The 27,134-nt window shown below is 35.9% G+C and overlaps 1 protein-coding gene across 2 annotated transcripts in view; it reads left to right on the top strand.

Annotated features, from left to right (window-relative positions):
• The window catches only part of LOC115210700 (divergent protein kinase domain 2A-like), a 37,874-nt gene extending 13,233 nt beyond the window's left edge, over window positions 1-24,641 (top strand). Inside the window, exons 2-4 of one of the 2 annotated variants that reach the window (XM_029779384.2) lie at window positions 2,175-2,297; window positions 21,778-21,955; window positions 24,273-24,641. In XM_029779384.2, the coding sequence (XP_029635244.1) occupies window positions 2,175-2,297; window positions 21,778-21,955; window positions 24,273-24,598 (627 nt within the window). In that variant the 3' untranslated portion in view covers window positions 24,599-24,641. The remainder of the gene's footprint in view (window positions 1-2,174; window positions 2,298-21,777; window positions 21,956-24,272) is intronic. The other variant, XM_029779385.2, reaches the window with a different exon arrangement.
• Window positions 24,642-27,134: the final 2,493 nt, after the last annotated feature.

The following is a 27,134-nucleotide window of genomic DNA, read 5'->3' as shown; positions in this document are numbered from 1 at the left end:
AGAGATTAATTATTAAGCACACATGATGAATGAAGAGTTAAATGTAGGCACCAAAGTAATTTTACATCTAGTAAAATGAAGTACTAAACCCCCAACTCCTGAATCAAATAACCACATAATTTTATTTCTAAAGCACTTGAATAAACTATATAAATAAATAAATGAATGATAATAATGCAATAATTTAAATAAATAAATATATGAATTAGATATTATTAAAATTATATAACAAATCATATATGCCTCCCAATATAGGTGAATTTGAAAATAATAATAGTGGATAATTTAAAATTAAAACTACGTATAGTGTAATTATCCACTTGGTACTAATCACCTATAAATACCCATAGTTCCCTGCTATCTTCTTCCTCTAATCACCATTTTAGAACCAGCAAAAAAAAAGAAGACATGAACCCACTTGTGCTTGAATAATTGTGAATCTGATGATTGCATATATGTATTTATATATGTGTGTATATATATATATATATATATATATATATATATATATATATATATATATATATATATATATATATATATGTATGTATGTATACAGTTGTGTATATGTATATATATTGTAATCTTCCAATACTGAAATACATGTAGTTCCTTCATATTTAATAAATTTAAGTATTAACTAAAGTAGGAGATAATTAATGAAGTATATTATATACCCTGCTGGTAATTTTGGTTATATCCTTTAAGTATCATTTCATAATACAATGAGTTTACTTTCAGATATACTCATTGGGTTATTTTTTGTATTATCTGAAATAGAATACCCGCATATCGATTAATCCCCCCAAATTGAATTAATATTGACTTTTATCAGCTACTTTGTATATTTATAGATAAATAAATATATGATGAATAAGACCCCAAGGTATGATATGTAAATGCATATAATGCTGTAGGATTGTACCTGATTTATTTGGAAATTTGTTTTCCCATTCAAACTACTCCAGCCTTTGGAATATCATTCTCGCTGTATGTGGCCTTCCTGATGGAAGAACACCTTTCATCTTGAAACCAAAGATGGTTGTCTTTTTTCTAGTGCTGACTTAAGCCACTCAAGCTATTCACAGTAGGTCTTTGTTATCATTTGGTTTGAGTTTAAATGTTCAAAGTGGACTGAACCTTTCATATCCCACCAAACAAATAACAACACCTTGCATGGGTAAAGACCTTCTTTAGCCTGGGGTGCCAATGTTTCTTGTTTCCCTACCCACTGTTTACGGAGCTTGACATTTTTATAGAGAACCCATTTCTTGTCACCAGTCACTATTCAGTCAAAAAAAGGTTCATTCTTGAGATGTAACAGCAAAGAAGAGCACACATTCATTCTCTGCATGCGATTAGACTTGGAATGTTTGTGGGCAACCATTGACCTAATTTGCTGACTTTTCCAATAGCACCCAGCTGTCAATGAATGGTTGAATGAACAAATCTAAGCTTCTCTACTAGTTCTTCAACAGTTATGATAGGATTTCATTCCACCAGGGTTTGCAGGATATCCTCATCAAGCTCTACAGATCTCCCAGGACAAGGCTCATCTTCTAGGTTGTAGATTCCAGCTTGGAATTTCTAGAATCACATTGACACTGGCTTATGCTTGTTGCCTGATCCCCATATACTACATTAATATTCCTCACACCTTCCATTGTGTTGTTGCTTTTATTGAACTCATAAAGCAAAATATGTCAAATATACTCCATTGTCACTTCCATTATAGCTTTAAAAAAATAACTTAAAATCGAACTGCACTCTTCAAAACTTGCACTGAGAACAAGGACAAGGTAAAATTACTACCTGCTTATAAAGCAAGTTCATGCAGGTAGTTCAAGCCGTTCCCCTCCGACTTTTAGTTCATGCAATTCAAAAAACCACATTATTTATAGGATGACACAATACTTTCATTAAGAGTTCTCAACCATTTTATACCTACTGTCTAGCATGGGTAATAGCAAATATTCTGCTAGTGATAATAAAAAATGATAATCTAAAACTTGTATCTGAGTGTTTTGTTGTTGTTACCCCTTCCATAGATTTCATCTACAAGATTTTGTTTTCTAGTTTCTAGTTCTGTGTTTGGGCTATTTAATAAATACTAATCAGATCCCCCTCAATTTCATATCAGTTACATTATAACAGTTTTTTAAATTTCATTTCAGATGTTCCCATCTTCCAATGGCTGGGCTTTCCCAAAATATTATGGATCATGTGGTTGGTTGGCTGCTATGAGTGATGAAGGAATGCCATTGTTGCATTTCGTTAATATGCCATGGTATCATAGAGTAAGACATTATCAATTTCTATGCATCATAATCACTAGTGTTTGAAAGTCCAAGTTGCTAGAATGTTAGACTACCAGCTTGCTGTGCACTATATTTGATCAAATCACTTGACTCCCAAAAGAGTTCAGTCATCTGGCTGAAAATAGGTACTAAGAGGTATGAAAATTTCACTGTATGTAATACTGAAAAATTGATGAATGTTTCATTAACTTGGAGAGAAATAGGTTCTGCACTAGATGCACTATATGAAGATGGTTTTCTGTGGTTCCTTGATCACTTGATGACTTGTGGGACTCATCATCATGCTAAGTGAGGAAAGTAAGTTGTAATGTTTTTATTTATATATGTTTATTTTTAAACACTTAATAAACTATAGCCTTACAACAAAAAATGTTGGTTTCATTCATATATTCATTTCTTGTAATTCATGAGTGAATTTGGTAGACAGAAGCTGAAAGAAGCCTGTCATATATATGTGTGTGTGTGTGTCTTTGTGTCTGTGTTTGTTCCCCACCGCTACTTGACAGCCAGTATTGGTTTGTTGGTGTGCTTACATCCCCATAACCTAGCAGTTTGGCAATAGAGACTGATACAATAAGTATCAGGCTTAAAAAATTAAATACAGAGGTTGATTCATTTGACTAAAAATTCTTTAAGGCAGTGCCCCAGCAAGGCCACAGTCTAATGACTAAAACAAGTAATAGAAAAAAGATTATTAGATACCACTTCAATAAGTCAAAGCCATATTTATTAATTAGAAATTACTAGTAAAAAAAATAAACAATTCATCTGAATATTGCAGTAGTGCAACTTGAATTGGAAGGAAAACAATTCACTTTAAATGTTTAAATAACTTATCCAGCCTATCTACAAAGAAGAACAAATGTAGCTGTTCATATTAAATTTTGGTTGCCATTGTCTTGTGGGGACCATGTGACTTTCTCCTCTGTGTATGCACCAACTCTTCACTCAATGGAAGAAACTCTAACTCTTTTCTTAGAGAATCTTAGAAATGTCATTCTTTCCACACTAACTAGTAACAAGTCATTTTATCTGGTGACTTCAATGTCATAGTAGGTTATGACTGTAATACATAGTATAACTGGGGATACTTCAGCGTAGGTAAAAAGATATATTATGAACTGGGGCTTTTGATAGATAATACACTATTCCACCAAAACCCCAAACATAAAGTTCCTTAGACACATCCTTAGTAGAAACAGGGCTATCTTATTGACTTTGTCATATGTAAACATGACATTTATAATCTCTGTAGCATTAGTTTTGCATATGGCTACATGTTGGATGTCTCACTACCTTGTATGAGTATGGTTAAAGCTGTTTATTGGGAAAAGTTTTGAAATAGTTGAATGTTGACAAACTCTGAGATTTGGCAAATATCTGTAGATATTCAAATGACAAAGATTTCAAAACAATACACAGCTCATTAAAACACATATTTTGTCCTTACCCACCAAAAATTCCTCTTTTCTTTTCCAAAGATTTAACTTTAACCAGTAGTGCTGAAGAGATGGATAGAGCATTTCACAGACCTTTTTGACACCCCACCCACAACTGATGAGAAAATCATAGTATGTCTATTGCAGCACCATATTATTGAAGAAATGGTTACTAACATTGAAGTCAAAATTGCCATTAAACAGATCAACTCAGACCTTACCCCTGCCTCCACCCTGCTCCCTGAACTGATGGTATACCAGTTGAAGTTATTAAGCAGGATGGGGATGTAGTTGCTTGTGACTATGCTAATTGTCCACATATGGAATGGATCACAGAATTGGAGAGAGATGCTATACTGATTTCATTTTACAAGGAAAATGGTGCCAAGTCCAGCTATGGTATTTTCATGGTATTTCTTTACTGTTGGTAAGATATTTCTCAAAACATTTACTGAATTGGTTGCTGACATACATATGCTCCACTCCATCATTGTTCTAGAGTTTCATTTTGATAGAGGTACCACCAACATGATCTTTAGCATCAAACAGTTGTAAGAGAAATGCATTGAACAGAGACTTCTATACCAAGTTTTCATCGATCTTATGAAATATATTGTGTAAACACTGGAAAAGCTGAGGTACCTGCCTATGTTTGTTGATTTTTTTATCCACAACCTGCAAGGTCATTGGAGCAGTTACACTCATTGACACTACTAAGGAGGTCTTCAGTGCTCACATAGACATTTTTACCTCTGTCTTACCATCTGTGTGTGGTGGGATGCATACTCTTTTGTTGAATGGTAAGTTTTGAGGGTAAATCCTTGTCATCTCATGAGGCATCATTGGGATTATAGAAAAAAGTTTAGAGTACTGTTGTTGTTATTGTTTTCATCATTTTCATTGTTTCCATTTACTCTCACTCTTACCTCCTCTCTTAAGCAAATATACATCTACATTCACACATACAAGCATACATACACACAGGCTTAAGACAAATTCTTGGACTGACTCAGAGCAGACCTTGGAAAGAAAGGTAAGTCACTGAGAAGGCAAACAGCAATGAATGAACTTTGACTAATAAACAACTGATTGCTTAACCAGTACATTAAACAAACATTAGTTGGTTACATATTTAACCAACTGACTAAAAATAAAAGAAATGATAATGAACCAGTATATGTATTATTACTATTATTGGTGTAATGGCCCTCCCAATACACAAGATTTGTTTCAACATATGAATTTACATCAAGAATCTTCCTAACCAAATTCAAAAATGAAGTATTTATAATTATTTATTACAATACAAAATTAAGTAATTAAGGTTAAAGGCTGTGTTTACCAAAAATCATCAGGAATATTATGGGATGTTAATCAGAAAACCACTCTTACTGAGTAACAATTTTCCGATTAACATAGCACAATATTCCTGATGATTTGGATAAACACAGCCTTTAAACTAATTTAATTTAACTGAATTAATTATGTATCACAATTATTTAATTATACATTTAATGATGCTCATTCTAATGAAACAAATAGAGAACTCAATTACAATATGAACTATGCCTGAAATTTATGCTTTTCTATTTTTACTCTAAATATATGTATATATATATATGGGTGGGGCACACATACACACACACATATACATACAATCATCTTCATTTTATGTCCGCTTTCCATATTGGCAGGAATTAGACAGTTTTACAATATTTGACCAACTGGAGGACTGAATTTTTTGATGGTTCTTATGACTGGATGCCCTTTCTTAATGCCAACCACTTTACAGACCTTACTGGGAGCTTTTTATATGTACCAACACTTGTGAGCTCACTTTGTAGCTTGCAACACTAAAGAGCCCTATAACTAAAAGGAGAATAGAAGAGAGATTGTTGACTTTAGGTGAAGTGATAAGAGGAATAAATTTATTGTTGTGAGAAGTGATAGTGGTAAGAGTAACAGAGAAGGCATGAAAGAGACTGGAGAAAATGAAAGAAATTAGTATTTAGGGTTAGTGAGAATGAGAAGTATGGAATAGAAAGAGTGATGAGGTCAGTTGTGTAGGGTGCCTAGTATTATCCTACATTGTAAGGGTAAATATGAGGGGGAGGGAACATGAAGGAAAAAGAAATAAGAAAATTTTGGGTAAAGGGTTATTAAAGGAAAGAGAAATGCAAGGGAAAATTTTTTCTTAACCATATAGTTCTAGCTGCTAGGCTTTCAAAGTTCTCCATCACAGCCAAAAAGCAATCAACTACTTCAATAGAGCCATTTGAGTATTACAAGGAATTTATTTTACTAGTATACTGACTGCTAACTACTCTTGTACATCTATCACAAGCAAAGTTTTTATTCACTCTCAGCTTGCTTTTGACTCAACTGCAACTCTTGTGTATCCATAGAGTGCACTGAATCGAATTTCTTCTTGCCCTTTTCCTAATGGCATCAGTCTTGTCTTTTTCCTATTAAATTTAATTTAGTAAAAAAAGAAATTACTACTAAAATTTTAGTTTTTATGACAATTACTTCATGGCCTCTTAATTCTTTTGTTTGCACATATTTTATCAAAATCCTCCACAGTTTCTCTTATAAAGATTAGAGCTCCCATGAGTAACTGGTTTTAAGCACTTCCATTATGACTTGGAGAACTAATACATAGTGGGTGGTTGAGAACTAAACCTTGATGGACAGCTACATGCACCCTAAATTTCTCTAATTCATTTTGCTGACTGCTTCTTAGTACAAAGCTTGCTTCGCTTTCACAAGCCATTTATCTACTCCTAGCTTTTCCAGATCAACAAAAGCTATGTCTCTACGTAGCCTACTCTTTACCTGGCTTACTTTTATCTAAAAGTTTCTCTTGTGGTTGTCTCACTATGTAGAGAGCATTTTGCTGTAATGCAAATCTGAACTTCATTTCCCCTATCTATATATAGAATTGATGTATAAACAATCACAAAAATTTCACTGTAATTAAGAACTCAATTAATAACATGTTACAATGCATTAAATCCATGTGGAACAAAATTGGATAAAATGATCATTGAAAGCAGCACATATAGAATAAATAGCAGAAAAGCATAAATTTTACATACTTTAATTGTGTATGACAACTGTTTCAGTTGCATAAAACATCATTATTTATATAAATATATGATTAAAGAATATGACTGATTAATTTTAAAGTTATGTGTTACCCATATTTACTGGAGAAAAAAAAATTATGATCAGGAAACCATTACTGATTTAAATTTAGACAAGGCAGGGAAAATACTGAAAAGGAGCAAGAAACCACAAACACATACATATACTTAAATCTGTACACACACACACACACATATAAATAAACTCGGGATTAAAATAGTTTATTATTGTTTTACTTGTTTCAGTATTATAACCCTATTTCATTTGGGTCTACACAAGCCACATTTTAAAAGATGAAGAATGTTGCTCTGTAGGCCACGCGTTTCAAATGAGCAAACTCAAAATTGCTATGCAAACTCGCCAGCACTTTTAACATAAGTGTGCAAATTCTCAGCTCAATCCAACCACATATGCACACATATATATACATACACATTAAATATATATGCACATATATATGCATTATATACATACATACATATATATATATATATATATATATACGCATTATGTATACATATATATATATATATATAAATCATATATACTGGAGTAAACACATAAATGTGAAACAAGGTGGAAAAAAGAGTACTCAAATACCAGTGGTAGAGTAATATGCTTTATTTAAAGCAGCAGAAAATTCAACAAAACCTGTTACTCTGAGTTTCACGTTCCCGTTCGTTGGACAGTTTGGCTTCGGCTTCGGAACGGGAACGTGAAACTCAGAGTAACAGGTTTTGTTGAATTTTCTGCTACTTTAAATAAATCATATATATATATATATATTTATACACACACATATACGTATATATAAATTAACATAATAAATATCTGATTAAAAATTTCTGTTATCATTACTGTGCGGTGGTGGTGGACGATAATAATTCACCATTGTAAAAGCCCTGTAGCGGTAATATTTAAACTTCAAGAGAGTGAAATATATTTCCGACACAATATAATTATTTCCTATTTTATTCCTCTCCATTAATCACACTTGCAGCTGTCAACGCTTTCTCTCTATAGATACAGAAAGACGTAAAGAGAGAGAGAGAGGCTGGGGAGAAAGAGCAACAGAGAGACAGCGAATAAAAAGAGGGTAAGAGAGTGAGTAGAAGCTGTCAAAAGCCATTATAGAAATAAAGAGGAGGGAAGAGGGAAAGAGAGAGATGGAAAAAGAAAGGGTGATAACCGTAATAGAGAAACAACAAACACTTGTCAAAGTCCATTTAAAGACAATGAATTTTCACTCTTTTTGCCATAGCAACCACATCTTTCTAGCTTGCGAATTTTAACCATCGCAGGTCTCATCCTCACCATGCATTTAGTATCCCTGCCAATTTTCAGCTCGATCCTAGCCTCGGTTTGGCTGCCATTTACCGTCAAAACAAAATGTGCATACAATTTTCGTCCAAGGACTGTTTTATAGATATATAGATAAATGGAGTTTAACGCAGGTGTAATTCAACTACTTTTACTTCTGACACATGTGTGATTTTTTGCTACCCTGGTAACTATTTATCTATTTTTCCGTTTTAATTGTGAACAAGGGAAAAATACACACATCTCTCTCTCTCTCTCTCTCTCTCTCTCTATATATATATATATATATATATATATATATATATATATATATATATATAGGTAGAGGTTGGGGTCCACCAGGGTTCAGTCCTCAGGTCCCTCCTGTTTATCATAGTCCTCCAGGCAATAACGGAGGAATTCCAGACAGGATGCCCCTGAGAGCTCCTCTATGCTGATGACCTTGCTCTAATCGCTGAGTCGCTATCAGAACTAGAGGAGAAGTTTCAAGTGTGGAAACAAGGATTAGAATCGAAGGGCCTTAGAATCAACCTAGCTAAAACCAGTCCTAATAAGTAGGAAGGCAGGCAAACCACAAATTCCTTCAGGTAGATGGCCCTACTCGATCTGTAGTAGAGGTGTAGGTAGAAACTCTATAAGATGTACCCAGTGTATAAGAGGTGCAGTAATATCAAAGGAAGGCTAACTGGGAAGATAGTTTTTGTATGTGGCAGATTCTCGGGGGCGATAAACACTGAAAATGCGCAGAGACCAACTTCTGCCACATTCCAGGGAGAAAAACTAGAAGTAGTTGATAGCTTCCGTTATCTAGGTGACCAAATCAGTAGTAGAGGAGGGTGCACTGAAAGTGTAGCTGCTAGAATAAGAATAGCTTGGGCAAAGTTCAGAGAGCTCTTACCTCTGTTGGTGACAAAGGGTCTCTTGCTCAGAGTAAAAGGTAGACTGTATGATGCATGTGTACGAACAGCCATGCTACATGGCAGTGAAACATGGGCTGTGACTGCTGAGGATATGCGTAAGCTCGCAAAGAATGAAGCCAGTATGATCCGATGGATGTGTAATGTCAGTGTGCATACTCAACAGAGTGTAAGTACCTTGAGAGAAAAGTTGGACCTAAGAAGCATTAGATGTGGTGTGCAAGAGAGACGACTGCGCTGGTATGGTCATGTGGCGAGAATGGATGAGGATAGCTGTGTGAAAAAGTGCCACACCCTAGCTGTTGATGGAACCTGTGGAAGAGGTAGACCCAGGAAGACCTGGGATGAAGTGGTGAAGCACAACCTTCGAACATTGGGCCTCACCAAGGAAATGACTAGCGACCGAGACCTTTGGAAATATGCTGTGCTCGAGAAGACCCGGCAAACCAGATGAAACCATAACCCGTGGCCTATGCCAGGAGCATAACACGCCCTCTTATGTGTAGCTTTTCCTTCTTTGGTCACTAAACTCTGCTTGCGAAGACCTGTTGAGGCAAGTGAAATCAAATCAAAATCAAAATCACTTCGATGACTGGCATCTGTGCTAGCGGGGTGCAAAGAGCACCATACGAGTGTGATAGTTGACAGAGCGGCTATTCGAGTATGATCGTTACCAGCGTCGCCTTACTGGTACTTATGCCTGTGCTAGTAGGGTGCCAAGAACACCACCCAAGCATGATTGTTGCCAGAGCAGCCAACTGGTTTCCATACCCGTGGCACGTAAAAGGGCATCCAGCTGTAGAAACTCTGCCAGATCAAGACTGGAGCCTGGTGCAGCCATCTGGTTGCCAGCCCTCAGTCAAAATCATCCAACCCATGCTAGCATGGAAAATGGAAGTTAAATGATGATGATGATGATATATATATATATGTATATATATATATATATATGTATATTGGAAACTTAAAAGTTATGGCCAGAGTGACCATTGGTTTCACACTTATAAAGCACTTAGCAGTATAGGCAACTCATCAGATTCAAATGGCTGAAAGTGCATAACCTCTCTAAAACTGGAGGAAGAAATGCGTAATGGTTATTTGGTTTTGGGCTGCAGGTGGGATGGAGTTATCCCCTTACTTTGGTTCCAGCCATGGTGATATTCGAAGGAACTTTTGTAGGACTATTCAATGAATGAGGAATCCCAAGTCTGAAGTAGGAAACATTTTAGATGAGGTCAATGATTGGATACTTCTTTCCTGGAGTTTAAAAAAGGTTAGAGGCAAAGTCTGGTTTATGATACTTCTACTCTGTTGGTTATACCTAGACTATGTTATGTTACCTTCTAAAACCCTATATAGGTTTTTAGTTTTATCAGAAAAGAGTAAGGAGAGTCAGAGTTTTTTAGTAGTCATAAGTCAAAATGGAGTTTGTGCTGAAATGAGAAAGAGGAATTATGGAATTTCAGCTTGGGGATGTGTGAGTTCAAACTGCATACCAACATGATTTTACACACAGTTCACCTCTATCTCTTCAAAGAAGACGATCATATATACATGAAAGAGAGAGAGAGAGAAAGATAGAAATTCAGCATATTTTAGAGCAATACACACACACATATACGTATTGTTTACTGTACACAATAGTACAATAGTATATAGTTAGAGCTACTAATAGTTTCATACATTCAAGAAGTCATTTAGGCAGGTTTTGAAACACGCTTTGTGTCACCAAGTAATCTTCCTTTAAGGTCACACCATCTAGCTTTATGGTCAAAGGGGACATAACTTTAATACCTGTTTCTCTTTCCATTTTTCTTTCATCGTTCCACCTTCATCTTGTTTTTTTGTCCAGATTTTGCCCAGATCCTAAAGTTTACTAGAAAACACTAGTCATGTTTTAAAATTTGCCTTGATTATTTTTTTCATAACTGTATACTGTGTACATTAAACAATATTTATCTCTCACCAGATGGAGTACTTTTTTTGTTGATCTTATCTTAACAGTAAAATAGACTATATATATATATGTGTGTGTGTGTGTATTGTTATAGTATGGGATGGTCATTTTCTTTTTGCCAAATAAACACAGACACTATATATTCATTCTTCACTTCTTTATTACTGTTTTTATCTTAACTCGTCCATTGTTCAGAAATCTTTCACCACACATTTGTGACCTCTTCGGTGACACTTTCCCTCCTTGTATATGCTTATACACACACAGGTTGGCACATAACTGTAAAACAATATGTAAAAAATAGTACTTGAATAGCATTCTGTTTTTGAAAAATTAACCAATCAAATTAAAGGCTTGTTCGTTATACAACAAACTAAATATATTACTTGCACAATTATAATCTAAATTTCAGTATTCATCATAACTGTCTGACAAATGGGAATGTGAATCTCTGAGTAAGAGTTGTGTGAATATTTTGCACCTTTTATAATAAAATATATATATATATAATCAAAATAAGCAACAAGGTGCCTCAACTTAAGTACCATATTCTGGTGCCTCAACTTGTATATATGTATGTATGTATCATCATCATCATCGCTTAATGTCCGCTTTCCATGCTAGCATGGGTTGGACGATTTGACTGAGGACTGGCAAACCAGATGGCTGTGCCTGGCTCCAATCTGATCTGGCAGAGTTTCTACAGCTGGATGCCCTTCCTAACGCTGACCACTCCGAGAGTGTAGTGGGTGCTTTTACGTTCCACCGGCAGAAGGGCCTGTCTGGCAGTACTGGCAACGGTCACACTCGAAATGGTGTTTTTTTACATGCCACCTGCACAGGAGTCAGTCCAGTGGCATTGGCAACGACCTCGCTCGAATGTTTTGTTCACGTGCCAGTAAGGCGACGCTGGTAACGATTGCATTCAAATGGTGCTTTTTACGTGCCACTGGCATGGAAGCCAGACAGCTGCTCTGGCAGTGATCATACTCAGATGGAGCTGTTAGCGCTCCACTGGCACAAGTGCCAGTCATTGAATTTGGTTCAATTTCGATTTCACTTGCCCCAGATAGTTGCAACTTAATTTCAAGTAATGCCATCACCTGATTGTTCTTTGCCTCACCATACGAGAACAATCTTTCAGTTTCCTCATCTTCTTTCCCTGGATTGTCTCTTGTCTTTCTGCCTGTCTAAATTTTATTCTAAAATCATTAATCCCTAGCCTATGTTAGGTGGTATATTCTTCAGAAGGAAATACTTGGTATTTACAATCATCAGCACATCTCATTTTCTAGAGAGAATGAAGTCTATCTGACTTGCATATTCACCTGATTCAAAGGTATCAGTTGGCTCATTGGTTTCCTGAAATTTATATTGCAGACAGTTTATTTCACAGAGCTCAAGAAACCAGTTGTCATGTACTTTTAAGTAGCCATCTTGGTACTGTCCAACATACTCTTTGAAATCATCATCCTCTGCCTCTGCTCTAACATCTCTACAATCGCACTATATCTACCTTTCACTGTACTATCATTAATAGATGCATCGCAAATTTTTACCTGATAAGAGAATAACCTGTGGTAGGAGGGCTGATGCTTGTGGTCCCTTTTCTTCACTTTAAAGGAAATGTATAATCACTTGATGACATTCAATGGGTTCTTGCACATGGCCAGATGTTTTCTCCTGACCTCTCCACTACCATATGCAGCATTAGCATGCTGGGTGTTAACCCTGAATATGCAGTTAAGGATTTTCATTGAATTAGAGTTGCCATTACTTCTTGATACACCAAACGTTTTGGCTGTTTTCATTACGCTAGTGCCTGCCATACTAACACCAACAATTTGACCTCTTTGAAAGTCTGATAGATCTGTTATTTTTATGAATTTTAATTACCTTTTTCTGATGGTATCTGAAAAGAAACAGCAATTTTAGCAAAACATATTAAGCAACACTAATAATAAATCAAAAACCATAAAAATAAGCAAGCAGTTTTATAGATATTTCAAAATTAGGATGCTATGATACTAGGTGATTTCATTATTTTGTCCAACCCCTGTATATGTGTGTGTGTTTGTGTGTGTAGTCAACCTAGCTAAAACCAAGAGGGTGTGAGCATGATATTCTATTTTGCCCCATGTGAAAAAATGACAAGTTTCTTTTTAACACAAATGAAGTTGAAATTGCTGATAAAGCAGACTGTTTCAAGAAAGAACTCTTGAAAACCCATTCTGTCAATACCAAGAACTGCAGCAACAACAACAAAGTAGCAATGATTAAAGAACAGACAAACAAGCCAGTACAATGGTAATTAAAAACATCAGTCTCTCTTTTGCTAGTGCCACCAAGTCCTCTCTGCAAAGAGTAAATTTCTGAGGCAGAAATCAAAAATGTCAAGCAATTAGTCAAATGAGATAGACAAAATGTCTGACTCAACAGTCCAGTTGACGCCATCCGAAATATAATACATCACATAGTGACATACTGTACAATTGGAATGAAGTCAAGAAGAGTGAAAAGAGCACTGTGATTCAAATCTAAAAGACATTAGGTTCCATTTGAAACCCAAAAGAATATAAACAAAGGGGAAGGGCTACGGAACAGTGGAAGTGAGATTTCAAACAGTAGGAAGTGAAAACTTACTCTCTAAATTTTCCGAAAAGTGGGGATCTCTTGTTAATTTCTTACTACTACAGAAACTAGTAAGAATCATGGCCAGAAACAGCCATTCCTTGGCTAATTGCTGTGGCCATGGTAGACATTAAGGAAAACACAAAAATCTTCAAAGTCTACCAGACCCAAAAAGAGAAGTGGTTGAGAATGGGAGTAGGACTTCTCATCCAAACTATTCAGAAAAATGTGGATGCCATCCATCCCAGACCACATACATACTGGTTAGTGTAGAAGGAAGGAAGGCTAGGTGTCACATCTGCCTTTCAGCAACACACCTAAGAGCCTTCTGTCCTAAAATGAAGAAAAAGATAAGAAACTCTCTCTTCTCCCAACACCAAGGAATCTACCAACAACAGCCACCAAAGCCCATAAAGCAACATGAACACCATTACCAACAGTACAAGTTGTCATATCAACAACAGCAGCAAAAATTCAGCAACAACAACAGCCACTGTAACACCAATTCCAACCATAGCAACGATAGATTCCCCTAGTCACTTCTCAACTTCAGGACAAGATTCCATGTCTCAGTCCAAGTAATCATACATGACATGTAGCGGGTCTGATTAGTGGAAGACAGAAACTAAACAAAGGAAAAAAGACAAAACAAAAAGAAAACCTCATCCCCACAAAAAGTGGTGAGGAAAACAAATAAAAGCTGCAAGACAAAAAAACACATGAAACAAGCACTACATCCACACTGCAGCCACAAACACTTAAAACACCACCACAACCACCAACATCACAAACACAACTCATCCCAAATACACAACAACAACAACAAAAGCAAACACAAAGTAAATAAAGTAGCATTACAAACTACATTACAAAATTTAATGAATTACAAGAAAACTCACACCAGCATAACACAGACAAATTTTACAACACCCACTATCATGCTACCTACACACATACAAATCATTTGAACACTACAAGACACATACACAAACCTAAAAGCTAAATTTCCACATGAAATCAGTGACTTTGAGGGAACATCACCAAGCAAATATGTGGTGATCTGTTGGTGGAAACACCCCATTCAAACCAGAGAGCTAGACAAACTGCCCCTTCACACAAACCAAGTAAGTTTTACTTCTTATCTCCATAATATGGCAACCAGATTTCTTCAGGCATCTGGAAACTTTTCTGGGAGTATCTCATTCTCTAGTGTTAATGGTAGACTGGATTGGAATCTTAGACACATGCTGGAATTGTGTGGATTTAGCAGACAGGGGTGGAGAGTGTAAAAACATTGCAAAACTTCTCAGATGATTCCAACTGTCTGACAGGTATCCACTGGATTTCCTTGACATGCCAATGTGGAGCTGGTCAAAATGCATAAGGTCATCAAGATCATATCTAGATAGGGTATTCTGAAGGGAATGTTTTTCCTTTTATGGGTGTAACTCATGGATATTTATTTTACATTTGTGTGGAAACAAAAGTTACGTATATTTTCCCAATTTGAAAATTACACCAATAGCAGAAAGGTCTGAATTAAAATAAACTTATTGGCACAAAGCAATGGAATTTCATCTTGTTTCTATGACCTGCAAAGATACATGTAGCAGCAACGATAGTGACAACAATAGCAACAGCAACAACAATAATGTTAATGTGTACAAGAGCCATAGCACCAGCAACAACAACAATAGTGAAAACAATTGTTGCAGTAGTAATAACAACAAAAACTGTATGAAAAATAACAACATAAAAAAACACACAACAATAACTTAATTTTTTTCAAGGGCAGTTAGCCAGTAGATTATGCATTCAGTGCAAGATCTGAAAAATAAAGTCTTCCAGTACAAAAATGAGGTGTAAAACCAGGTGTTATGTCCCTTAGTGAGACAGAAAAAACTAATTTTTCCTCCTCTCTCTTAGGAAGCACAAGCACTTTTACACACATAACAGGAATCTTCCACCTACCAAATTCAACCAAACGGCTTTGGTCAGCCCAAGGCTATAGCAGAAGACACTTGCTCAAGGTACCATGCAGTGGAACTGTACCAGAAGCCATGTAGCTTCCTAACCACACAGCCTGCATATGCAAAACCATTGTGTAAATGTGCTTCTTACAAGGAGGGAAAACTTAAATTTCCTACTCTGGCAAACACAGAAAAATGCCTCCAAGATGTGTGGTCCTTTGTATTATACATATATAAAGGAAAGACATATGAGTTGTTAGCTGCTATATATAGCAGTGAGCAAGAAGCCAGAAGAATGTCTACAATCACTTGCATATCCCAAACTTTATAATTATTCCACATTATATGGGTAAAAGGTAGACTTGAAATCTGGCCAAGAAGAGAAAGAGGAGATTGTGTACATAAAGTCCACCTCACAACTGAACAAGACTGAAATTCTTATGGTATTCCAGATATAAACGTCTCCTGAAGAAATAAATCACATTCCTGAAAATTCTCTGTTTCTAGGAATGCAAGCAGATGTCACTGTTTATAGAGGGGAAAATCCTAAATGTTTAGTGTATGGGAATACTAACCACTTGTGGTAGAGAAAACATGCTACAATCAACTTCACAAGAAAAATCTCTTCCTCAAACTTAAGGTGAGAACACTACAACTAGCACACAGATAGATGGATGAATGTTGTTTGACCCTACAATGACCCATCAATTTCAGGCTTTTGTACTTGCAATTGAAACATACACATGCACAGGTATGCATACACAAGCAAACATGCACTGACACATATTGCTGCTCTCTAAAGTTATCTTTCTGTTCATTTGGTAGTTGGTAGTCATTTGGTACACTGGTCATATTTGCCAAAAATAGGTGAGACTGTTTGGCTTCTGAAATTTTAATGTTTTAATTATATAATTTTCTGTTTCATGTAACATTACTGTAGAATATGACTTGTTCACATTTTTGTTTTCTATTTAACCTAATCTCTCCCTTTTTTTTCTTTTTTTATATTTTCATCATCGTCAGAATTGTAAGCTCAAATATCACTACCTGGTTGTTTGAAGTTCAGAGAGATCCATGAAATACACAATCCCTTTTCAAATCTATCATTTTTCTGAAGCATTTAATGGCACTTTGTTTCTATAGCCTCACAGAACTGAAATGTAATTTTGAAGTAATGAAATGGAAACAAAACCTTTAATCTTTAATCCTCAGTTTGCTGTTAATCACTTGAACCCTTTTCTGTTAACATTTCATTTACTTTGGTTGCAGACCTACTTACTTGTACCAGATGTAAGAATTACAGGAGTATGTGTAAACAGTCTGGCTTTGGTTATGCCTGTGGCTTGATTAAATGAAATGGGTTTACATGGCTGTTGTAGGTTCCTGTTTTGTTTTTGAGACTATTTGCTCCTTGCTTTTATTCAGATATTTTCACACAGAATATTCAGCTGTCTCCAAAAACATTTCCAAAGAAGGAAGTGAAAAAAATGCTACAGTATTAGCAAAGACTCAGCACCTTGCAGAACTTTTCTTTGCTCCTAAAAAGGTAAACTTAGAAACTAAGCTTAATAAACAAATCAGTTTCTCTTTTGAAAAACTAGCTGCAATCCCATGTGCATCTGCAAAAATAGGAGAAAGACATCAACTCAAGAAACTGAAGATGAAGAATCACTGCATCCTACTGATAGGGATAGCTAAGTGCCATCTTAGGATCTAGACCAAACCAAGTAGTTTTCTGTCAGAGAAAAGTATGTGTCCATGAAACCAGAATCTTCACACCATTATAAACAAAGGTGAAGGCAAGCTGGATGGGCACTATCATTATTTTTAAAATTCTGTTTTATACTATTTGTGACGATGGTGATCAGCATTTGAAAAAGTGGATCCAGTACAGCCCATCAAGAAGTGCAGTTTATTGCTTTTACTGAACTTTGATATCAAGTTGCCATGACAGGTTTTCTGACAAGGATAGCTCTAGTTATTGGAAAAATAGCAGAAGAGAATATAAAAACACATGATCAAAGTCAAAGTCACAGGGATTTTGTGTTGCAGCTCAATATTTTGTGTAAGGAGTGTTCACATATTTGTAAGGAGTTGGAAAAACAAGTGCAGGTAAATAAATACTGGACTGAAATATCATGCTGTGTTGTGGATATGGCAATATTTCTAGCTGAGAGAGGCCTGGCATTTAGGGTTAGTGAAGAGATCATAGAATCTAAGCACAATGGAAATTTGGAGAAATTACAGAACTTATTGCACAATTTAATCCATTTCTAGTGAGTCACTTGAAAGAGTTTGGAAATCCCAGAAATGGTAAGCAGTCATACTTATCTCTGCTACCATCTATGAAAAAATTATTCTGTTAAATGTAAAATATATAAATAATATTGTAGCAGAACTTAAAACTTCTAAGTATTTGTCAGACTGTGCTCATGTTGATCAACTAACAGTTATTGTGTGATACACTGTTTCCAGAATGCTGATAGAAAGGTTTTCAAATTTCATTCAGACTGGTTCTCATAAAGCAGAAACAGTGGCTATATCTGAGTTAGGATTTCTTAGAAAATAGGGTATAAGTTTTGAAGACTCCAAGGACAGTCCTATAACAGCACCAGTAATATATCCAATCACTGCAGAGGAATGTGAACCAGATTTAAGAAAAAGAACTTGGCTACAGTTTTCGTTCCTTGTGCAGCTCATTTGTTAATTCATGTTGGATAATGCTACTGCTTCTTGCTGTGTTGAAGCTGTTAGCTATTTTGGCTTCATACAAAAGCTATACACTTTTTTCTGTGTTAATGCATTGATGGGCAGATTTAATAAAATTTTTAGAAGGAAATAAAAGAGAACTAACCTTGAAGTCATTGTCAAAAATTCATTGGTCAGCAAGAGCATATGCTACTGAACCACTTGTTGATGGATATAACTGCATTCAAAATGCACTCAGTTATTGAAGCTGAGTTACAGCAAACACCTGAAGCAAGATCTGTATGTATGTATGTATGTAAGAAAGTAAGTATGTTTTAAAGTCTTCTACATGAAGTTTTTGGTCTGGTAACCTCTACTTTTGTTCTTCTGGAGTCCAAGGATAACACTACTATCATCAAAGAACTAGCAAAAGCTCTGCAGCAATGGCAAGAACACTTCATTAATTTATTTGACTGTGAATCAATTACCATCTTATGATGAGGTGAAAATGGTTCTCAAAAAGTTAAATACTGGTAGAGTACCTAACTGAGATAATTTTGCTGTTGAACTGCTGAAGGCTGGAAGCAAAAAGGTTACTCATGTAGTATTTAATCTCATTACCAAGTGCTGAACTGGAACCCTTATACCAAAAGATTAGAGTGATGACATTTTAGTGTTTTTGTTCAAGGGAAAAAGGAATTTGTGACCAGCACTGTGGCATCACACTCCCGGAAGCTGTTGGCAAAGTGCTTGCCAGACTTTTGTTGAATAGACAGATGGAAGATATTTGTCCTATAGTCGTCCCTGAATCATAAAGTGGCTTTAGATCAGGTAGAGGAACAATTGACATGATATTTTCTGCAAGAAACATACAAGAGAAATGCAGGTGTCTTTATATCAAGTCTTTACTTAATGAAAGCATTTGATGCAGTTAACAGAGGTGCACTGTGGACAATCCTGGGAATGATTGTCAGTATGTTTAAGCAGTTGCACAAAGACACAAAGGCTTGGACTGCCTTTATCAGAAAACTGTTTCATGAAACTGATTGACAATGGAGTAAAGCAAGGTGAAATTCTTGCTCTCACACACTTTTTGGTATTCTTTGCTGTCCTGCTTACACATGCATTCCATGACTGTGATAAGGGTGTCTTCTTGCAGTTCAGAACTACTGGAAGAGTCTTCAACTTGAGACGGTTCAGCATCAATTCAAAAACAACTTTGGACAGGAAACACCTTTACAAAGATAGTGTTGACTTCATGGCTCACAATATGGATTGTTTTGATACTTCATCTTTGGATTTAAAATAATTCTGAAAAAAAAAACCAAGGTAATGTTCACACATGAACCAGGTGAACTATACATTGAGCCAGGTATTTTAGTATATGGTACAAGATTAGATGTAGTTTATGCTGGTAGCATGTTGTCAAGAGTTGACTCCCTAGATGCAAAAATACATCTACACATTCAGAAAGCATCTGTAGCATTTGTGAAACTTGAAAAGAGAGTCTGGGCAAATTACAGCATTACCAAAGAGACTAAGCAGAGCATTTACAAAACATGCCTATCAATATTTCAGTTGTATTCTTCTGAAACATCAACAGTACACCCTTGGCATCTGAAGTTGCTTGAACATGCACCAAAAATGTTTGAGACACATACTTAATATTAAGGGGCAAACTAAAACACCTGACACAGAAGTCCTTGCAAAGATAGAATTTGTATTCTACGGTGAGCTGTGCTCTGGAAAGTATCCTCAGCACAGACCACAAAATGATACAAAGACTACATAAAAGGCAACCTGAAGGACCTGCAAATCAATATAAAGAACTGGACGGGAAGAACTAGCTTCAGAAAAGTTGAGTGGAAGAAGCATATAAGGAAAGTTTGTAAAACTTTTGAAGAAGGTTGCCTTGTATGCAAAACCCTAAAATACTGACTTCAGAGAGACTGTCTTCAGAAACCCCAATGAGAACATAAAATGTTGATCATGTGGCCATGTACTCCTTTCCAAGGTTGAATATGTCAACCATCTAAAGTCTGATGAAAGATCAATTATATGCAACATTCTTCCTTTTTGACTAATTGATTCAACATGTATAGTGTATGAAAGGGTTTGCAAGTTGATTTCATGACTGATATGGTGATTCACATAGGTCTTATCTTACAAAGTGATTCAATCAATCCATAGTCAGTCACCTATATTTCAAATCATGTAGATCTGCAGTGGGACTGAATAGTTATCTGAGAGGTCATAGATAGTCAGAAATGCCATTGACAACGAAGAAGCTCAGAGAGATGTTAATCATCTGTGAAATTGGAGTAATTACCATTAGTCCCTTTCTAATACCCAGGTGAGACTCAATGTTACAGCCCTGGCTAGGCCTATACAGTCATTGAAGGAAATTACAACATGAAATTGAGAATCCTGGAGGAGTGTATGGTATGCTTTATTTTAACAGTAGCAGAAAGTGCAGGCTATGTATAGCTGAGAAAAATATTTCATTAAAAAACTCTTAAATACCTGTCTAAACATCTGGACTGAAACGTCATGAGAGAAAATATGTGATGGCTTACTTACAAACTCTAGTATAATTATAAATGCTAGGACCTCCACTATTGGTCCTTCCTCTATCATATCCTGAGGACCCATACACATACTAATATGCACTCACCCATGGGGTTAAAGATATGAGCACCTGCCAAATCCTCCCCCACACACACACACATATTAACCCCTTCAGCCCCACCACACACTTGTTAATCCACCACATTTTTTATGAAACACCAGTCACTCTGGTTTTGGTAACATAGCCCTTCTTTTTGAAAAACTTATTAGTTGCACAGTTCTAAACAAGTACATCACTACATATTTCCAGCTTACAACATACATTATTCTCTTTCTTCACCTATCTCTCTCACTCCATCTTCCATATCCTACCCTCTCATTCTCTCATCCTTCACCATTCCGTTCAGGCTGTGTTTCTGTTCAGTCTTACCAGCAGACATATACATGCCATTTCTCTTCTATTATTCCCTTCTCTACCACCCTCTTTCTCATATCACTCTGTTCCTTCCACTATGTGAGTAAAATATGTGAGTGAGACATGGTGTATGACTTAACTCCAAATAAGAACCAACTCAGACCAGCCTATCCCAGTATGGAAAATGGATGCAAAATGATGAACATGATGATATCTTGCTTTTGTCTTTTTTCTTATTTGCCATCTTTATTATTTCGAAATTTTCTGTAACTTGATATCTTTAAATCTAGGTAAATTTGATTCCAAAATTTCCTACAAGAATTGTCAATGTGAATATATAATATTTGTTCATTCAAATTAATTTCATTTCTGTATTCCATTTTATTTTGTATCCCCATATTTTTCAGGCTAACCTAACATTACAAATTTTAATGATGGCAGTGAAACTATCCAACAGCTCTGATGGTTGGTCTCTTTATTGGACTGATATAAAAATGGACAACTTAGCTGTAAACTCAAAAGGTCAGGTGAAAATTGTGGATGTTGAGAATATCATTGTGGTTGACAGACTAGAGCTAGCAAAATGTAAGTTCTATAAATTCAAGTATTTTTTCAATAACATAAATTGTCATTTTGATTCTGAACTCTCTCCATCCCACTTCTCTTTCTGGAAGTAGTAGAAAAATTATGAGCACAACACTAATGAGTTAATTTGCATTCTCTCCTCTTTAGCCAAGCAACCTACACCTTATCTAGGAAAGTTTGATTGCCATAGTAAAACTGATACATATACATATTGTATAATGGTAAAGACAAGTCAGTCATCTTAATCCTTAAGTTCTTGCCTCACTAAACTCATTCTTACATTAAACTGCTTCTTTTTTACAAGAGAGTTCTGTCATCAGGTTGCTGAAATGCTCATCAGCACAAAGATAACTTCTAATTAAACTAACCTATCTTGATGCTCTAATTTTTGCTCAGTAACTGGACCAACTATTAATCTATTCAGTCTTTATATTCATGCCATTTTACTCACCAAGGACTTGCACACCTTTGTTTCCTTTGCAAATGTCCTCCACTCTACACTGGAATTCACTTTCAACATCTTGGATACCTCCAGCAATTTCTCAGATATCTGTTTCTATCACCAACCTTAACTCTCTGCCTTTTTATACAAACCATCCCCTTCTTTCAGTGACTATGATTTTAAAATCAAATCAAAAGGCACCACTTTCTGCTTGCTTGGGTGTATCCTAATCCTGCAGTCAAGTCCAAGCTTTCAACCATATCACTGACCTTCTTCCCCATACATGTCTACTCATGAAAAATAGTCCTTCCATCTTCCACTCCATTACCCTTCTGCTCTACTATATCACCTTTCACACTTCAACTCTGCCACTACCTTCCACTCTTTTCCATCAACTTCCACATCTCTCCTTTAAATGTAACAAAAACCTACAGGAGTGGCTGTGTGGTAAGAAGCTTGCTTCCTAACCACATGGTTCCAGGTTCAGTCCCACTGCATGGCACCTTAGGCAAGTGTCTTCTATAGCCTTGGACTGAACAAAGCCTTGTGAGTGGATTCAGTAGACAGAAACTGAAAGAAGCTCTTCATGTGTGTGTGTGTGTGTTTGTGTATTTGTGTGTTTGTGTTTGTCCCCCCACCATTGCTTGACAACCAATGTTGGTATGTTTACATCCTAGTAACTTAGTAGTTCAGCAAAAGAGACCGATAGAATAAGTACTAGGCTTACAAAGAATAAGTCCTGGGGTCGATTTATTCAACTAAAGGTGGCACTCCAGCATGGCTGCAGTCAAATAACTGAAACAAGTAAGAGAGTAAAGAGTATATCCTCCTAATCAAGGGGTTCTCTGTTCTGGCTACTTTTATTGCATCTCTGCTAATTTAGCATGCTATATCACATGCTTTTACTGTAATGCTTTGTATAGAGGTGAAACCACTTGCTACCTGAGTAATTGGTTCCAGAAACATCACCTTTGTATCTAAAATAAAATCCAGAATTTTCTGAAACCTGTAGCTTGCTATTTTACTTCCTCACCTCCTCCTCTTTCTCTATCTTTAGAGTTTTCCAACACCAAGTTCTGAAGACTCTCAGTCAGCTTACAATGTCTACATCAATGGCTTGATAGTCTGGCTAATAGCTCTAACACAAATCACTTTGCTCTTTCCCTTATCCCTTACCCCATTTTATTACCCTTATTTCACACATCTCTAATTTATAGTGATTACTTTTTCCTCCTCTTTCTTTCTATATAATTTATTCACATTCCTTTTGGACTTCCATCTTGTATTACTTCAACATTACATTCCAATGGAGCATTATAGCTCAAAGCAAAAGTTTTTCGCTTTTTTTCATTTGTCATGTGAACCAAATTTATTGACACCCAACAAACTTGCTTGGATTAACCATTACCATTATTACTAATGTAGACCCTCATCAGGTTTCTTGGATTTTAGACATTTACCTACATATTATCCACTTTGCTTTGACAGCTTTCTCTTATCTCACATATAAGAGCTTAAATCTACTAGAAGCTACAGTATCTCATTTTCACTGATTTCACATTCTTAGTGCCTTTCCTGCATAGTGAACTAATTTTCTCTTTAGATGTGCCTGCTACCTTAGCCTTTGTGACTCATTCTTATTACCTTTAAACTTCAAAAGATTCTGTAATTAAAAACAATATCATTAAGATGCAAAATGCCCTATGTCTCTGAATCATTAAATTCTTGTCATCTGTATTTATGATAGTTCTCAAGGGTCTGGCACAACCAGTTATTCTGCTATTTCTCCATTTGAATTTCCAAATAATTATTGTTCCTCATCTTCAAAACTAGTGATTCGTACTTTTTGTGATTTTGATATTTCTGTTGTTCCAGTGAAACCCCCTGGATGGAACCAACCAGCAGAGAGTGTCTATGATGAATGTGATTCAGATTGCATTAGTTTCTCTGACAAACAGTTATGTTTGCATTTAGATGCAGACCACAATTATTATGGTGTTTGTCGCAGCCTGCTATCTAAGTATGCATACTCTGGTGCTACTACATATGGTCTCTTACATCACATACCTTGGAACATTGAGCAAAAGTGGTTTTTAGGTGATCTTATCAAAGAATGTATGCAACCATCAATCAAAGGTCAACGGCAGATAGTAACAGACAAACTTATCAGGTCTCTTCAAAAAATTATTTCTAGAGCATGATTTACTAGTGAAAAGAAAATAATAAAATATTTTTGCAGCTTTATTTTACATTCTTCATTTTAAAATTTGACTTCAACAAAAATATGGTTTTATGATTTCTCAATTTGTTTTCAGAAATCTATCTTTTTTTAAGCTACTTCAAGTCAGGGGATTTCAAGCTTATAAAACCATTCTCAATGGTATCTTTATCTTATTTTATTTATTTTATAATTAGCTTGATGTAATGTTTGTATTGATCGATTAAATGGAGCCACTGATACCTGGACATCCTCGTCACTTACTTGCTCTTTATTCACCTAACTTCGAGTTGTGCAGACAATACTTACTGGACTGACTTGGTACCTCAACCTAATTCAACTGAATATATATCCTGTTGCCACCAACACCACTTCCATCACTGGTTCCAACCAACAAACTGTACTCATTTACTGCATTAAATGCAACCTCTGTGGGATGCTTTATGTAGGTCAGACGGGCCGCCGACTGGCCAACCGGTTCACCGAACATCTAGGGGATGTTCGGCTACATTCCAACTCTTCCGTCGCTCGTCACTTCCACTTGGCCAACCATTCCCCCACTAACATCTGTGTTTGGTAATATAGCATAAATACGGACATAGCAGATAACAGCTAACCTTCAGCTGCTTTGGCCCTGTTATGTCCACTCCTCTGATTTGTTGGTATTGGCGCAATTTGTTTCTTGCTGTATTATGCGCCACTGTGCAACCCAACCAATCACAACCTTCTGATAAGGTCCCGTGACACAGTCTTCTAAATTCTCTGCTGGAGCCTATAATTTGCTATAAGACACAGCGATTGATCAAATCAAGCATCTTTGGTTCTAGTGCTTCTAAGGACTAACCTCTGACCACAGAGCACCCAGCGACAGACAACCAGTTCCAGCAACAGACAGCGACTACACTAACACGAACAGTATTTCCGGACCTCCACCTACATCGCCTTCATCTTAACATCACCTCCATCTCTGTTGCCTTCATCTTAACGATACCTCCATCTCCATCATCTTAAAGACACCAACAGCAACTTTGTCTAGGTTTAACTTCTCACTTTTTGTGAATATTTCACCATGGTTAACAGTAAGCTCAACCTGTGAATACTTTCTGTGCAACGTAACCCAGCACAGCATAGAAGCCACAACCGCTACACGACATGTGTTCAACCGGCTCTGCAATTGTCGCCTCAGCTTCTTTGTTACAGAACGTCTACTATTGCGTTCATTACTATGAACTGATATTTATCTTCATTGTGTCTGAACTATTTCTAGTGTCCTGTTATAGACATCTTTCTATGCTCTGTATTTTATCTCAAACACATACACCCTTGTTTGTACACACATACACATTATTGTATGCTTGACGGTCTGTCTATTATTATCATTCTTATCATATATGTACTTACTGGCGCACACACAGATACACTCTGCTAACACACATACACATTATGTATGCTTGACATCCTGTCTATTATTGTTCTTATGTATTTATGACGCACACATGGACACACACTCTGCTAGCATCTAAATAAAACCTTTCTCTTAAACTTTCTAACCGTTGTGTCATCTTTCTCTTTTCCTTTCTGGCACTCTTATTCATTTATTCCATTTTGGCTTTTATTGTAAGGCGACCGTGTGGTGTTTAAAGGAGTCATTCATTCGTCACCTCTCCCTTTCGCACGGTCGTTCTACAGAATCCATAACTATCAAAATATATTTCTATATATCTCAAATAATATTTATTTCTTTATTGCCCACAAGGGGCTAAACACAGAGGGGACAAACAAGGACAATCAAGGGGAGTAAATCAATTACATGACTCCAGTGTGCAACTTGTACTTATTTAATCGACCCTGAAAGGATGAAAGGCAAAGCCAACCTCAGCAGAATTTGAACTCAGATCATAATGGCAGACGAAATACCATTAAGCATTTCACCCCGTGTGCTAATGATTCTGCCAGCTCAAATAATATTAATCCAAATTTGTTTAGATCGAAGACAATCTTTGGCTATTATAATAACATACAACAACAATATATAGGTATATAAATTAAGTGTCAGGGTCTTACTTAATCTAGAGACTGTAATAAAACATGTAAATAAATATAAATGATAATACAGTATTATATTGGTAATGCATCACCACTCTTATTTAAAGTTATTGATATTAAAAAAATTGTTTAAGGTAACTAACAAAAAAATGTTCTTTATTTAGTTTATCAAAAGGAGAATTCTGTAATAAATATAAAGAGAAACCTAACGAAAATGTTCTTTATTTACTTAATTTATTGGAGGAAGACTTTCATAATAAATAAGAAGATAAAGTTAGAGCTACAATAACTATAACCTATAGAACCCCATAGATATAGAATTAATGGATATCAAAATATTACTAGTTTTCAGAAGTAACCAAATTTGAAGTTACTTAAATAAGGATTATTCACAGTAACTAAAAAGTAAATGACCCTATATTCGTATTTTATGGAAGGGAGGACTTAGTAAATAAAATAAAGTAGGATAAACA

The sequence above is a fragment of the Octopus sinensis genome, linkage group LG4 (assembly GCF_006345805.1).
Source record: "Octopus sinensis linkage group LG4, ASM634580v1, whole genome shotgun sequence".
NCBI lineage: Eukaryota > Metazoa > Mollusca > Cephalopoda > Octopoda > Octopodidae > Octopus > Octopus sinensis.
Note: the sequence above shows the minus strand (reverse complement) of the source record. Positions and strands in the feature narration are given on the sequence as shown.